The 17,203-nt window shown below is 42.8% G+C and overlaps 1 protein-coding gene across 2 annotated transcripts in view; it reads left to right on the top strand.

Annotated features, from left to right (window-relative positions):
- Positions 1 to 5,512: 5,512 nt before the first annotated feature.
- LOC147461406 (protein SEMI-ROLLED LEAF 2-like) overlaps positions 5,513 to 17,203 on the top strand; it is a 108,437-nt gene continuing 96,746 nt past the window's right edge. Inside the window, exon 1 of one of the 2 annotated variants that reach the window (XM_086508972.1) lies at positions 5,513 to 5,769. In XM_086508972.1, the coding sequence (XP_086365098.1) occupies positions 5,644 to 5,769 (126 nt within the window). In that variant the 5' untranslated portion in view covers positions 5,513 to 5,643. The remainder of the gene's footprint in view (positions 5,770 to 17,203) is intronic. The other variant, XM_086508969.1, reaches the window with a different exon arrangement.

Genomic DNA, 17,203 nt, shown 5'->3' with positions numbered 1-17,203 from the left:
CATCTCTTTCTTGTCATAGTTTGTTTTTAATTTGTCAGTTGTTATTTTTTGTCCAGTAAATTTTATATGGGTATAGACACTACCACACTGAAAAGTGGTAAGACCTCCCAAGTTGTCAGTTTTGGTTGATTTCTTATTGTTCCCACTCCAATTGTTATGCGAGAGAAGTACACACACCCCGATGAACAAGAAGTACAACATTGGCTTTGCTTGTTTGTTCATCTATGCCAACCCCCGCATTCCATGGGTATCCATTGCAATTCCAAAAACATAATTTCAGTTATATCTCGACCTCATAGGCCGTGATTTCCTATTTCCTCGAGGGACTTGCCTCCTCCTTGGGCACGTTTTCTTCTTGAGAGATCCCCTTGTTCTTCTTATTCCTATCCTCATATGCCTTGTGATGTACATTTTGGTGCTTAATAGTGTGATATTCACAAACAAAAAATTTTGTATCCCTCAAATAAGTCCAATTATTATCAAGGATAATCTTTGGTTTAGTCTCATCCGGCATGGTGCATATGGCCGTTCTCCCAAGCAAGGAGCTCCTTGCTTACCCAATGTATGTGCTTTGTAAACCATAAATCCTGACATGCCAAAGTGGGTTTTGAAGAAATCTTTGATAACAATGGCAAGACAAGGAGGTGTCTCTAACTTCTCTTTGAGAATCCCACGAATGACAATGTTCTTGGAACATCACTTTCATTCCTTTAACTCATTTACATCCACATTCTCAACATTCTTTGTTTGGGCCATAGCTTGTATGAGAGAGGAATTAGGAGCCACATTGCTGGCACATACATTATCCCAATACTTGTTTGCACACATTTTTCATGTCGCATACATCACCGCTCAGGGTGTTAAATTCATTCTCTTTCAATACATGGTCATAATCCACTTTGCTAATGCGCTTCTTCAAAGCATTCAAGTACACAAGAGAGTGTTTACATTCTTTGACTTCCTCTTCAAGTTTCATCAAGCGTGTTGTTGGAATTTCAAGAGAAATAGTGGCATACCTTCCTTCCCCTCTTGAAGATAGTCAAAGAGAATGGTGTTTAAGATAATGAATGTGTGTGTGTGTGTGTGTGAGAGAGAGAGAGAGAGGGGCGGGGCGGGGGGGGGGGGGGCTCTCTCCAACTCACGTATCCCGATTTGTAGTGTAAATTTCTCGATTAAAAATGAAACCCAAAGCTTGGTTATAACTCGAGTTGACCTTGATTTCAAAGTCTAAAAGTGTGCCTAATAGTAAGAAAAAAAAAATTGAAGCTTTTTTGGTTTACTTAACGGCAAGCTCGAAATTTGTAGAGAATTTGTAATTTTAGTCAGTTAAAAGAAAGAAAGACCTGGATCAAGGCAAGGCCATACATGTCGATGTCCAAGAAAAGGATCTTCATAGAGATCCCTTTGTGGTTGGTGCTCTTATTCACATGTATCACAAATGTATGTGCATTGTAGAGGTAGAGGGTGTTTTTGGAGCCTTAGGAATGTTGGGAGTTATGGTGTTGTGGAACAAAATACTTTTAGTCTATGTTGAACATGGTGAAGTAGAAAAAGCTTTACAACTTTATAGGCAAATGCTAAAGGAGGACCCTCATCCAAATAGGTCATTTATGGCTATTGAATCTTCTTGTTGCACCTTAGGAGAGACTGGTTGAGGCTATTGCTATAGGGCTTGGCATGTGCAGAGTGGATTTTATCTTCACTCAAACAATCAGTTAGAGCAAGCGGGTACAATAGAGAGAGTTGAGCAGGAAGGGGGAGGAGCAGAGAGGACCAACCCACTTCTCCATTTTCTTAGGCAAGGAAACGCTGGAATTTTAAAAATAAACCTTGTTTCCTATTGGCTTCTTGGCAAGAATCCCAAGCAGGTAAAAGGGGTTAATAAGTGCAAGTGGCACTACATAAAGGTAAAGTATATTTTTACTTTATACAAGGGGCAGGTCACCTATTCTGTGTAGTGAGAGTCGCCTAACGAGTTTGTCAATACCCATATAGAAGGGATAGTAACTCAAAGTTGTTGGGTTATAGATACTCTCATGTGAAAATTTGTTACATAGGTAGAGCCAAGTAGGCCAAGTAATGGAGAGAGTTAAGGCCTTATGGAAGGACAACTAATTTGTGATAGTGTGAGATTATGAGGAGAAAAACTTTCCTTAGTAGTGTCCGCCAATGATTTAAATAAAATAAAATAAAATTTGATGAGGTTCGTCTAACCACGAGGAAGGCTAGTAAAGTCTTCGTATGGATCATTTGCAAGCTTGCAATGTGAATCGAATAGGAAATTTTGGTTGGAGCTTATTGCCTATCAGGTTAAGCACCTCTTGAAGCTATTTTCAATTCCGAAGAAGGAGTTTGAGTACCTATTGAGGAACTTGACGTTGCCAGTTCTTAGAACATTGGGTAGAATTTCTAACGCAACAAAAAGCATAAAAAAAAGGGTAAGAAGGTTCTAGTGAAAAGTGGATGGTGCTTAGTCCCTCGATAGATACTCATGTATGAGGTTTGTATTTTTGCCATCCACCCAAATGTTAGCCCCCCAATTTAAGGTGTTGGAGGCAACTTAGTTGGCCACCCATGAGAGTTGGTCCCTCATAATGGCACTTGATTAAACAAGGTTACATGATTGTTGCTAAGCTATTAATACATGCAACTGGCATGCAAAGTGCTTAAAATAGTACTCTTAAAAGGGTAAACGCCTCTTAATTTCTCTTTGGATATCCAACATTTAATTTTAATTCAAGCTGACTCATGATATAACCCAGATAATTTATATGATTTCAGTCACTCGCAAAGTATATCAGCGAATTAGAAGTTGTGGTTTACCCGTAGGCTCAAGTAAGAGTCTCGTGCAAGATACTTACGGGCACATTTCTTCAAAAAAGGGCGCATGGGCATATCGACTCATTACACTATCATGCGTGACAAGAGGTCTCGAGTATAGACACATGCATAGAAAGTAAATAATGGAACTTTGTTAGTTTTGTTTCATAGAGTTCTCCTATGAAGTTAGCCAAGGAAGTACATGGGCAACGATAACCAAGGAAGTCCAAGGGCAAGGATAGCCAAGGAAAAGGATTTTTTTTGTGGAGAATCTATTAAGTTGTGGTCATTGCTATTGCAGGATGGTTATATTATGATAAAAAGAAACTTTGTTTGACTCTTCATCTAGACCACAACAGACAAGTCTAAGAAAGATAAAAGGATGTGACGTCACAACAGTAAGTAGGTCATTCTCATGATAACACCATTTGTTTTGGTCTAACATATCAATGTTAATTGCATGGATTTCTTTACAAAGTGATAAGTGGCATGGGACACATTTGTCAAGTATCTATTTAGGTGAATAAGAATTCTTGTTGGATTTTATTTTCTTTGTTTTGGGCCAAGTAGACCATAATCTTGCATGATAATTTCACTTAGTTGCATGGATTGCTTTACTATGTGGTATGTATGGGACACATTTGTGAAGTATCTTTGTAGCTAAGCACAAACTTAATCTTCCAGGAAATTACTTATCATCGAGGACAATGCATCTTTGGAAGGGGTGGAGCAAAAAGTGACAAACTTTCCACTCCATAGAGATTCATAGACTAGCAAGTACTTCAGATATTAGGATTATTATGATTATTACAAAATTCTTCATATAGAATAATTTATGATCTTTGATGGGGTTGTTGAATTCACTAACATGTTTTCACTAACATGTTTAGTCCTCAGTTGTAGCTATAGACAACGCAAGGGGCAATATGAAGTCCAAGTTTGAATTTGTAGATATTGCAAGGGGCAATATGAGGTCCAAATATGGGCAATAAACCAAGTTAGAAATAGGTTAAGGCTGTGAGAATCTTAGACATCTGGTAAGATCTGGCATAATTATAAAGTGACATGCAGTCAAAGGCCAACAAATTTACAAGATCTAGGAACAGTTAGGGTCTTTGGACAAGGTGTAGGTCCTAATGATCGACCAAGTGCAGTGTATTAGTAGGCTGGATGGTTAGGCATGCCAAGTGTGCGTTGCAGTGCACAAGGATAAAGGTGCCAAAATTAGCCATGGATCGCAGCAAGTAGCTAGGAATCCGGCCTACGCTCGGGGGTACTTATAAGAAGGTAAAGTGGCAAGCATGGGACATAGCACTAATGAGAAAGTCGAGTGGTAATGGGAGCCTCAAGGGCTAGTTCACATTGGCTGTCCTAAAAATGGCAAGACCTTTTCCTATATAAGCAAAGGCTGGGTGGAAAGTTACACACATTTATCTCATCTGTGTGTGTGTGTGTGTGTGTGTGTGTGTGTGATTTTCTTTAAGAGCAAGGGAAATTCTCGAGTTTGTCGGCTTCGTGAGAGAAGTGCCTCTTACGTTTGGTTACCTAAGTTTCAAAAAGAATGAACTACCATTCAAAACATCTAGAATGTAAAATTGAAGTGTAATAGTGTATTTTGGACCTTTTTTGTGATAGAATCTAAGAGAGCTCTCATGCAGAGAGTTAGGTGTAGAAAGTAGGAGGGCCTTTCCTTAGTGATCTCCACTTTAGGAAGAAAAAGAGCGTATGTTCTATTAACTGCTCAACCTTCACTCCACAGAGGAAGGGACTCACAACCCAAATTGTGAACACCCCCCTTCCGTTGACAATCATGCAATTGTAGCAAGGCAAACCGTCACCTTTGATTTGAAATGCAAGATGGTGACTATGGTAGCAACAACAAGCATCCCCAACCTTGCTATTCGGCATCTCCATCGCCACCTTGCTATCCGACTCAATGGACTCTCTTCATTTTTCCGGGCTACATGGGGCATCCCTCTCAACCATCCCTATTAAGCTTAGGCTAGATTCACATTGCATGGATGAGCAAGAACTACAGGGGTGTGCATCTTTGTTGGCAAGTAGAGATTGGCATGAAAATGAGGTGGGCCTTTTCAGACGCACTAGAAAGTTGGGTAGCTTTCCCCCCTCGAAACACTACTGCTTCCACGAGCTCTTCAACAAGAATGCGAAAGAGTTTATGTGCTTAGGGGATAGCCAATAGGTTGAACAAGAACTGTAGTTGTTAGGCTATAGTGAAGCCGAGTCACCCCATGGTGTGAGTTGGAGTGGTGGAAAATGTACCTCTCTAGCGCAGTCTTTGAACGCAGCCTTACCCGATGCAAACCCTTGGAATCTGTAGGGAAATAAATGATTTTACTCACTTTGAAGTCATTAGTTGTGTTGAGCAATTAAGGTGGTGGTCATACGAGGCATAACTATTAGCAACTTTACGAAATAACTACGCCCCAATGATGGTCACACAACGCAGGTGCTGGCTCCTATGCATTAGGATTTGCAACTATGACATAGTTGCACAAAGTGATTAGCAGGTAAGCATCACTCCCCAGTTTGTGGGAAATGAACCCCGTTGACCTCCGGATGAGCGCCGGCTGACCATGAGGAATCATAAGTTGCCTTTAGTTATTAGAAACGGATAACTATAGCTCGTGTGACCACGCGCTAAGCTTCAGAAGAGTGTGTCCACACTGCCGATACCCAACGTGCTGGCAAATTAATTCAAGAAAGGATCGTGCCGGTTTCTTTGGCGGGGTTGGTCTCATCGCCAGCTTTGGTTTGAGCTGCGCAGTACTCTGTGTTTGCGTCTCTGAGCAGTTGGCCACAATGGGTTTCATGTCCAGAAAGATCCTGCCTGCTTGCGGAAGTCTCTGCGTGTTCTGCCCTGCTTTGAGAGCCAGATCTCGGCAGCCTGTGAAGCGCTACAAGAAATTAATTGCAGATATATTTCAGGTTTGTTTGACCTTCCTTCTTCTTCTTCAACAGAGTCAGGGTTTCGTGCTGATAAGGCAATGCTTTTGAGCGGAGAATTTGCGTGTTGTTGAATCTTATGCTATATATTGCAGTGGATGAAACTAATACTCAACACCACATTTTTCCTTGTTTGCGAGCTTGAGTTGTATTATCACTGTCTAATTCTTTCCCGAGACTTTAAACTATTAGGCACTCTGATGCTGTCATTCTTAATTTCCATTTTGGCTTCTTATGATGGTCACTTCAAATAAATCTCTCTCTCTCTCTCTCTCTCTCTCTCTCTCTCTCTCTCTCTCTCAAATAGGGCCCTTGATACCTTGTCGTATACAAAAAGCCTGATGGAAAATAACAATATATAGCTAGGGTGGAAAAATTGTGGAATTTTTAAGGAATACAAACCCATGTACAAACCATAGGGGAAAAACCGCAATGATACATTATTGCCAAGTAATGAGGTTACAATGGTCGTCTGATAAGGCAGTGAAGTACTGCAGCAACACCACAATTGAACTTGAAATAACACTTGAGTGAAGACACACAGAGGGGTAGAGTTCCCCTCTCAAAGATATTGGCCTTTTTTTAATGTTAACGAACGGTTGTAAATCGTAATACAACTATTCTGTGAGCCCACTCACAATGATCACATTAAAAAAACTGGTCTAAAGACTCTGGCCGTTGAAACCCATGTAGGGTAGTTGCAATTAAAGTAAGTGTAGAAATGCCATGTCAATAGCCATCGTACGAAATGTACAAATTGCCACTCATTGGTGTACAAACACCATGTTAGCAGTTTATGGACCCTATGCCCGTTTTCTTGCCGCAATCTGCTGGTTGTACGGGTCAATACGGCTTGCTGCAACGGGTCGGTACGAATAGTGACTATATGCATGGCCATCCATACAAGACAGTTCACGATCATCATCGCACTGGTGATTCCCAAGAGAATACTACAGCCATTCTTCTCATAGAGGTCTCTAGGTAGAATACTGTTAGTCCCAGCACCCTATGTGTTGATTTCTTTGCAAGAGAGGGGTGGTGCTCATCTACCATGCAGTAGGCATTGCACAAGACACAACAACTGAACACCTGTTCCTAACACAATTGTTATTTTGGCATCTCAAGTGAACTGCCCAATGTGATCCCATTATTTAGTTTGGCTTTTAGGTATTTATTTTACTTATTTGTCAAAGTCTGGGTAGGGCAATTTACTGCGGTTGGTATATAAGCAACCCTCAACCCCCATTGTATTATCATCATTTCATTGCCAAGGTTGGTTGGTTCATCTCTCTCTCTCTCTCTCTCTCTCTCTCTCTCTCTCTCTCTCTCTCTCTCTCTGTCTCTACGCCGCATCGTCGACTTTGACATGGTATCAGAGCTTCGTGCTCGCTGACTTTGGTGGAGCAAGACATTCTTCAAAGGAGAAGATTCACCGCAAAGAGAACCTGTAAAGAGAACCATCCCTCTTCTTGCTGCGTCCATGTCACAAACGGGAGCGCATAATAATATAAAATACATTCGGATAAATAGGATTTATCACTTATTACTGAAGCTAGAGGATATAGAGAGAAAAAAATAGAGAGAGAGAGATAGAGAGTGAGAAGATCGACACAGTACTGGGGACCAGAAGATGGGCTGGTCCCCCCCCGTAATAGTATCTTTATTACTGAGGAGAAGTCTATACAAGCACTTGAACCGAACGTATTACCACGTTCGTTCTAGAATAAGACTTGATGGTTCCTGGAAGCCTCAGCTTCCGATTCCTAGGGCAAAACCCTATTCCAAGGAACTTCCGTTCCTTATTCCAATTCCTCGAGAATCAAGGTTCTCGTCTTTGGATCTCACCTTCCAGACTCAGGGCATGGCATCCCTGCAACTCTTTTCCAACTCTCTTTCCAAAGTCCTCTTCCCGCAGAACAACTCTGCTTTCCCGGACACGAAGTCCTTACTTGGAAATCCCAACTTCCGGATCACAACTTGAGAGACTACCTCTCTCCGATCCGTGGATCTACTTCCCAAACTCGGGTACGAAACCCTTGGGCTTATCTGGCTCTAGTTCCTCAGAGCGCTTTTCTCGTGCAGAGGCTCATACCTTCCTCTGCTCCTACTCCCTCACTAAGAGGAAGTACACCTGCAAACAAATACTCAGAGTTCATAACATGAAAATCGTTACCTTCAAAGCCTCGACGCTCGAAACGCAACTCCGTTCTCGAAAAGCAATTCCCTGGAAGAGATCTCTCCATAGAAAATCCTCTCTTCCAATCCTACACACAAAAGAGGTGTGTTCTCGGGTTCCTTCTCGTAAATCAGCCCCGTCTACCACGTTTATGGGCTGAAAACAGAGAAAAACAGCAACTTGTCGCGATGGAAACACGCTTCGTAGGCACTTCTTCGCGAGGGAACTCGCGCACTGGGTCTTGGCGACATCTGGTACACTTGGGGCAGCCATGGGCATCACCGGCAACGTCTTCTTTACGGCTGAAATCTGCAGCAGCATCTCCTCCTTGCAAAGATTGGTCCCCCCTCTGAGTGAGGGCATGTGATGCTTTTATAGCTCCTAGCCACGGACATGAATAGCTGCTCGCGTAGAGATCGCGGCCTTTTTTTTATTTATTTAATAATCATATATATATTTTTTGTTCTGCCAGAAAATGAGAGAGAGAGAAAACGCTGGCTGATCTGTTGCCTTATTTATCAGATGGCTGCCCACTTATTAAGTGGGCGGTCGGTCACCTTTAAAAATGGTCTAAATCTGTCCAAAAACTCAATAAAACCTTATAAGTTAAAAACAATGCTTTCACAGCACTTCCCAGGCGTCCCTGGATGCAATCACATGCACAGTTGCAATGCAGACATAGACTTCCTCGCGGGAAAGCATCTGCTTTCCCGAAAGGCAATCCCGCTTTCTCAAAAAGCATCTGTTTTTCCTCAAAGTTCCTCTGAACCCATCTTCATTCAAGTGCTTGCTTTTTCCTTGTGCACAATTCTAACGCAGTTCGGAATTTCCTCCCGACTATGGATATTCCCTTTCGGATGCACCCGTCACCCACCTTGTGACGCATCAGGAATACCCATCACCTAGTCCTTTCCTACCGAACTTACGGTACAATCTCCTTCACGATGCTCTATGTCACCCATCCTATGACGCATCAGAGATGTCCGTTCCCGGATGGTCGGATACTTCTTTCCGATGCTCCCTATCACCCATCCGATGTGACGCATCAGAAGTACCCGTTCCTGGTGGCCTTACAGATATTCCCGTTCTCAGTGTTCCCGTCATTACTTTAAATGACGCACTAGGAATACTCTGTACTCGGATATCTCCAGTGAGAAAAGCCCTCTGACTTAAAATTCCAATAATTCATTTAGAATTATTTTTTTCCTTGGTGTTCCAAGCGAGAAAACCCTCTCACTTATAAATCCAATAATTCATTTAGAATTATTTTTATGTAAGATAAAGCCAATTTAGCAACATCCCTCTCACTTATAAACAATTGTCCTCAACTGTAGAGGTCCAACTGAACTGCCGGGGAGAAACTGAAAAGATTCCAAATCTTGCTCAATGGTGAGTTGAGCTGGTCCTTTCTCAAAAGAGAACTTAAAAACTAAATTAAATAGAAATTTAAAAATTCATTAATTCAATACTTACCTTACCGGTTCATGTCATTCCTCTAGTACCTCGAGGATATCCTTCACCAATCATCAAACTTACAAGCCATGTAAGAACTCGTCATTCACGTCTTTCCAATAGATCGGAAGTTTCTTCATCCAAGAATCTATTAACTCAAGTCTACCTTCTCAATCCGAGAAGAATAATCCTCCTAGAAATCAATCTAGGTATCTGTCCTTGCGCATAATGCTGTGCTGCTAGTCCTGAGGATATTAAACCTCTTGTGTACTCCCACATAGGGAATGCCCAAATCATAGAGTATTAATCTCGATGTCTTCCTTCACAAACAAAGTCTGGGATTACCTTAAAGAAGGTTCTTGTTTCGGGCCGTCGCTCAACGTAGGCGGACGGTTCCAATCCAAAGATTCCTTGTGCACGGCGGCACTTTCTTCTAATCTTTTCCTCCTACGAGTTATTACCACCAACAGTGTTTTCTCGACGCCCATTAGTGTCTCTTCCTTACAAAATCATAAAAAATGATTCACCTTGCAAGCATCAATGACGACTTGCAAAATCTCAGGCAGATAGGATTCTAGCCATAGCATTTTCTGAACGTACGTTCAAACCCGGTTCACAATAGAGCGAACCCACTTTGAATCTTAGGGATGTTCTCCCATATGTAATTCTTACCATTTTGAAACGGTTGGCGAACTATATTCTTACGAACATAATAGTTCGAATTTATTCCAGCAGCGTGTAAATGCTACTTGACCTGCTCATGGAGAAACATATACCGCAACCAAAAGTTGCTACTGTAATGGTAAAGGCACATAGCGTACTCAATGATCAACGACCGTCTGAAAACCTCTTCTCCGTAGAGAAACTCAAATTCCTTCTACCAAACACATCTCAAATAGAGATTGTCGTGTCGGAATATTCTTGCGCGCAAAAAGGCGCTCAAGAGAGTATAACAAACTCTCGTCCAGTTCCTTGGCATAGGTCTGCATCTTCGTGTGTTATCCATGTACTCAAACGTGTATATAATTCTTAAGCTATGTTAAAGTTTCGGTGAACCTAGGAAATTACCTTCCCTTCATAAGATCCTTAGAGCGAAGACGCTCAACTTGATGATCACTTGGCTCGATCTTAGAGCAAAACCTGCTCATCAAATAATCTAGGATTTTAATCCTTGGATTCCTCAAGCACAGGCCGTAGTCGTCTCTTGTTCCTTCCCTCCTAAAGAGAGTGTTCATTCACTTGTGCAAAAAACACTACCATATCTTCCCTTACCGGGTAGGGGTGTTGGTTCATAAGGTACTCAAGCTTAATGAAAGCTTTTCTTTGCTGGAAAGCTCAGAATGGTTCCTTCATAATTTCCTACCCGCAGTAGCATGTAATCTGTTCGAGAATTACCGGATACCAGATCAATTATGGACCTTCCGGATGGTTAAGCAAAGTAGTTCATCGTATAAAACAATGTTTTGACTCAACCCTACTCTCATAAGCACCCAAGAGTGATCAGTCTTGGCTAGACTTATGCAATCCTCGTGCGAAAAAGAAAACGCGCTTTGTAACTTCCTCAAAGACGTAACTTTGATCAGACCTGCCCTCTCACTTGAAGTTTGAGGGTCTTCTATTCAAAAAACTCAGGAGTTAGATTGAATTCCCTTACTCCAAACTTTCTCCGGATAGCAATGTATCCTTCGAGGAGAGGTAACAAAAATTTGTTGTTTCTGGGTTCAATGGTTCTCGTCCCACTGCGGGGATTGTATTCTATGTACATCAAGGTGTACACTTTCAACTTTTATTGCTGACTCCACCATCTGCTGCAAAGTATCTTGCAGATGGGTTTACAAAATTCGGGCAAAAGTCCTTCGTTAAATTTGTTCATCTTTCCTTCCTCAGAGAGGATCGAGAATGGAGCTACCTTGGCAAGAGTGAACCACTACTTGCTTTGACTCGCTCGTGTTCCTATTGGGCAAACCAATCCCAATCTTCTTGAATGCCTTCCTCAAAGCGTAGAGGAAAAAAATTTGTCGGAAAATTCAGCTTTGAATTGAATCCAAGTCTTGTTGTAAGTTCCTTGCAGAGCTTTGGTATACCACCAAGTACTTGCAATCCCCTTGAGGTGTTTGGTCACAATACCTCACCTTCGACGCTTCTCAGAAATTGCCGTTTGCAAAGGCAACTCAAACTGTCGAATAAAAGATATAGCTTTCAGGACATCTTCCCTTCTATCAAAAGTATCAAACTTCACTGGAGTGTTCTTAGTCTAAAGACCTTCTTCATATCCTTCCCGAAATGACGGGATTTCTTGGCTACGGTTATGGTTTGATGTTCATGGATATTTTCTTGATTCTGAAGGATTTTGAGCATTCCGCTCCTTGGATTCTCTAGGTTCTTGAGCATCATGCTCTTGTCGCCTTCTCAGAGAATCCCAAGTCTTGTGTCGACTTCTTGCAGAGAGAAATTTTTTTTCCAACTCTGCGAGCTTTTCCTACAGGACTTAGGTTTCCGCCTGCTTACTTCTCTCTTGGCTTGTCATGGCTTCTTCCCGTATCTTCCCAGAGTCGTCCTCCTTTACAGAGAAAGAGAGGAGACCATGCTCTGATACCACTGTCACAAACGGGAGCGCATAATAATATAAAATACATTCGGATAAATAGGATTTATCACTTATTACTGAAGCCAGAGGATATAGAGAGAAATAAATAGAGAGAGAGATAGAGAGTGAGAAGATCGACACAATACTGGGGACCAGAAGATGGGCTGGTCCCCTCTCGTAATAGTATCTTTATTACTGAGGAGAAGTCTATACAAACACTTGAACCGAACGTATTACCACGTTCGTTCTAGAATAAGACTTGATAGTTCCCGGAAGCCTCAGCTTCCGATTCCTAGGGCAAAACCCTATTCCAAGGAACTTCCGTTCCTTATTCCAATTCCTCGAGAATCAAGGTTCTCGTCTCTGGATCTCACCTTCCAGACTTAGGGCATGGCATCCCTGCAACTCTTTTCCAACTCTCTTTCCAAAGTCCTCTTCCCGCAGAACAACTCTGCTTTCCCCGACATGAAGTCCTTACTTGGAAATCCCAACTTCCGGATCAACTTGAGAGACTACCTCTCTCCGATCTGTGGATCTACTTCCCAAACTCGGGTACGAAACCCTTGGGCTGATCTGGCTCTAGTTCCTCAGAGCGCTTTTCTCCTGCAGAGGCTCATACCTTCCTCTGCTCCTACTCCCTCACTAAGAGGAAGTACACCTGCAAACAAATACTCAAGAGTTTATAACATGAAAATCGTTACCTTCAAAGCCTCGACGCTCGAAACGCAACTCCGTTCTCGAAAAGCAATTCCCCGGAAGAGATCTCTCCATAGAAAATTCTCTCTTCCAATCCTACACACAAAAGAGGTGTGTTCTCAGGTTCCTTCTCGTAAATTAGCCTCGTCTACGACGTTTATGGGCTGAAAACAGAGAAAAACAGCAACTTGTCGCGATGGAAACACGCTTCGTAGGCACTTCTTCGCGAGGGAACTCGCGCACTGGGTCTTGGCGACATCTGGTACACTTGGGGCAGCCATGGGCATCATCGGCAACGTCTTCTTTACGGCTGAAATCTGCAGCAGCATCTCCTCCTTGCAAAGATTGGTCCCCCCTCTGAGTGAGGGCATGTGATGCTTTTATAGCTCCTAGCCACGGGCATGAATAGCTGCTCGCGTAGAGATCACGGCCTTTTTTTTTTTAATATATAATAATCATATATATATTTTTTGTTCTGCCAGAAAAAGAGAGAGAGAAAACGCTGGCTGATCTGTTGCCTTATTTATAAGATGGTTGCCCACTTATGAAGTGGGCGGTTGGTCACCTTTAAAAATGGTATGAATTTGTCCAAAAACTCAATAAAACCTTATAAGTTAAAAACAATGCTTTCACAGCACTTCCCAGGCGTCCTTGGATGCAATCACATGCACAGTTGCAATGTAGACATAGACTTCCTCGCGGAAAAGCATCTGCTTTCCCGAAAGGCAATCCCGCTTTCTCAAAAAGCATCTATTTTTCCTCAAAATTTCCTCTGAACCCATCTTCATTCAAGTGCTTGCTTTTTCCTTGTGCACAATTCTAACACAGTTCGGAATTTCCTCCCGACTATGGATATTCCCTTTCCGATGCACCCGTCACCCACCTTGTGACGCATCAGGAATACCCATCACCTAGTCCTTTCCTACCGAACTTACGGTACAATCTCCTTCACGATGCTCTATGTCACCCATCCTATGACGCATCAGAGATGTCCGTTCCCGGATGGTCGGATACTTGTTTCCGATGCTCCCTGTCACCCATCCAATGTGACGCATCAGAAGTACCCGTTCCTGGTGGCCTTACAGATATTCCCGTTCTCAGTGTTCCCGTCATTACTTTAAATGACGCACTAGGAATACTCTGTACTCGGATGTCTCCAGTGAGAAAAGCCCTCTGACTTAAAATTCCAATAATTCATTTAGAATTATTTTTTTCCTTGGTGTTCCAAGCGAGAAAACCCTCTCACTTATAAATCCAATAATTCATTTAGAATTATTTTTCTGTAAGATAAAGCCAATTTAGCAACAGTCCATCTCTATCCTTGTGGCAGGATCGCAAAACACAAGGCAGTGCATTGGTGACGTGGATCTTGAAGCGTTGTAAAACGCTAGGCGCTGACTACTCTTGTGGCGGGCTGTGCATCAACGGCGGGCGTTTCAAAACGCGACTGGAGAGTTCCTGCAATAGCGTTTTTAAACGCTGATTGTAGTGCTATGAGGCAAGCCCCATTGTCGGCAGCGTTCTGAGATGCAAGCGCTAGCGCTATTTGAAGACGCCCCCTCCTCCCTGCAGTGTCTTGAGCCGCTAGCAATGGCCTTTGTGCCTCTTGGCAGCAGCGTTTTGATATGCAGTCGCCAGTAGCACTTGGCATGGGCTCCATGGCACTGTGTTTTGAAACGCCTAGGCAGTGGGAGTTTGGAGAGGAGGCTTGGCACATCGTTTTGAAACGCCTGCAGTGGAAGCTTTGGTGTATGCTCTGCATGTCAACATGGAAAATCAGCATTTTTAGCTTGCATCTCAAGATGCCGGTTGCACGGAAGAGGAATCTCGTCAGTGTTTTGAAACGCCCATGGCATGGAGGCAGTTGGAACGCCTACTGTAGGCACCTTGTGCAGTACCGTTTTGAGACGCCCTTGGGTGCTGCAACAAATACCTTTTTGAAGCAAGGAAAGCCCACAGTGGGAGTTCTCCCAGTAGAGCGTTTTGAAACGCTGTCTGAGAAAGGCATGGCCCATGTGGCGGTCAATGCAGTGCATAGGGATTTGAAACTCAACAAAGGTCTTGCCTTGGCATGTCGTGCAACAAAGGAGTACCAAGACCAACACCAACAAATGGCTATGGACAACGGATCAACCACCATCTAGTTAGCGGCGTATGCTTTACCAAAATTCTCAAGGAAATCGGCAAATTGTTTGGCTCGAGATTGCGAAGCCTAAAGCGAATGGACGAGTTCACAGTTAGCTGCCTCGGTACCCATGAGGGACGGCAACAGTTGTTATAAATGTGACACGACGCTTTGTTTGGCTGGGGAGTTTGAAGCCAAAGGCAAAAGCAAAAACTCACAGGAAGACAAATGCAAAGGCAAGCTGGACAGAGATCACGGTAATAAAGATTTGATAGAGGAGATCGGCATGCCACATGTGGCGGCAGTCACAGTGGCCTCGACATCAGATTTCTAGTCCAAGTGCAAGTGTCACTGTCACAAACGGGAGCACATAGCAATATAAAATATATTCGGATAAATAGAATTTATCACTTAATATTGAAGCCAGATGATATAGAGAGGAAAAGAATTTACATGTTTTTTTAAAGTGTGATACGAATAAAGAAGTACCGAAAGGGGCGCCAGTCTTTGGGGCCTACAGGGTGTCGCTATCTGCTTGGGAGCACTCTAGCTCTCAAGCAGTGTTTTGTTTTGAAGTGTAATTTCGAGTCACAAGTTTATTCGTGAAGTTCCTCTGTGTCGTAAAGTTTATCAAGTAATGATCGGGTGAAAGCTAAAGTCTACCACCCTACGGGCCGGTTTTACCTATGGGATACGATGTGCTATTGGTGAGATGCGCACATCATCGCATCTCTCTCTCTCTCTCTCTCTCTCTCTCTCTCTCTCTCTTGCTTTCTCCCCTTGGACTTAGCTTTCCGCATCGTTGACTTTGACAACAAAAAGGTCTCAAGGACGATCTTTTCATCGAGGAATGATTGTCAAGTCATTCCTTTCCATCCAAAGTACTTGTGATCCCTTTCGATCTTTCATTTGCTGGCACATGATGCTTTCACCAATAGATGTTTTGCTTTGTATTCTACTCAAAATGTCATTGCAAACCATGCAACTTTTTACTTGACAAATCAAAAGTCTTCAATGTCCAACTTAGTAATAGACTTGGACACTCCAAGCCAAAGGTATACTGCAACACATGTGAGAAATTGCAAATAACTGAGTAAAACTTGAATAGAGAGAGAGAGAGAGAGAGAGAGAGAGAGAGAGAGAGAGAGAGAGAGAGAGAGAGAGAGAGAGAGAGAGAGAGAGAGAGAGAGAGAGGACACCCCACGTGATAGGCTATTTTGGCATCGGCTGGGGATTATATTGTACTCAGTAATATACAGCCCTGACTTTTTCCACAAAAAAAATGGACACGGCACGGCGGAGTTCCACGCCTAGATGCATTGGCCCCAAAGACTGGTGTCCCTTCTCGGTATTTCTTTATGATTATGCTTCGTAAATACAATGTCCAAGGTTCCTCCTCCTCTTAGTGCTCCCAAGCCAAATGTGAGCAGCAGTGAGGCCCACTCTAAGTGTAACGAACTTGGGCACCCCAAATCTAGATTTTGTCGCGACATGAGAGAGAATCCCTTAAAATACTTCACAACTTCAAAATCACAGTTCAATTTGGTCGACCGGCCCGGCGTAGTTCCGTGCCCAGAGAGATTGGCCCCAAAGACTGACCCCCCTTTTGGTTTCTTTTATATTAATCTTTGAGCAAAGTACAACTCCAGCAGGGTCCTCTACTCTTAGACTCTGCGTCCAGATGCTCTCAGAAGTGAGTCCCTTAGGGCTCTTTTATTCTTACAAGGGATGCCAAAAGAAGAGGCCCAAAAGCAATTAAACTCAAAAGCAAATAGTCCCTAAAGCAATTTGTTCCAAAAGCAACTGATCCCAAAAATCTGCCTAGAAAAAAGCATTAGCGCAATTTGCGGAATTCCGTACAACAGCCACGTCAGCATGTCAGTGCGATATGCAGAGATCCGTACTGTTGTCCGTACAGTTTCTGCCACATCAACACGTGTCCATACGGTTTCTGCCACGTTAGCACGTGTTCGTACTGCCACGTCAGCAAATCTGCTCATACAGTTTCTGCCCGCGGGTGGTCATGCCACGTCACCATGTTGTGACACTAAGTACCAACGTACTAGACCACACATCCAACACTTGCACGAAGACGACAATCACTAAACATTCATATCATATTTGTATTACTATCCCTCTCGAGATCTTAGATGAGAATCAGGATCATTTTAACTTATTTAGCAATCACATTCAGACCGCGTTGTTCTTTTCACGGATGCCTAGATCTACTAAATCTCGTTACTATCACATTCACATCACCCCTTAGGTGACTAGAATAAAATGCTGCAGTAATTTCATCTGTCTAACACGTACTCAAACAATACACACATGAAAGAGCACCTGTAACATATTCGTTTTAGGAATTCCATTTCAAATGTAT

This window comes from Adiantum capillus-veneris, chromosome 3 (genome assembly GCF_014529385.1).
Source record: "Adiantum capillus-veneris isolate H3 chromosome 3, ASM1452938v2, whole genome shotgun sequence".
Classification (NCBI taxonomy): domain Eukaryota; kingdom Viridiplantae; phylum Streptophyta; class Polypodiopsida; order Polypodiales; family Pteridaceae; genus Adiantum; species Adiantum capillus-veneris.
Note: the sequence above shows the minus strand (reverse complement) of the source record. Positions and strands in the feature narration are given on the sequence as shown.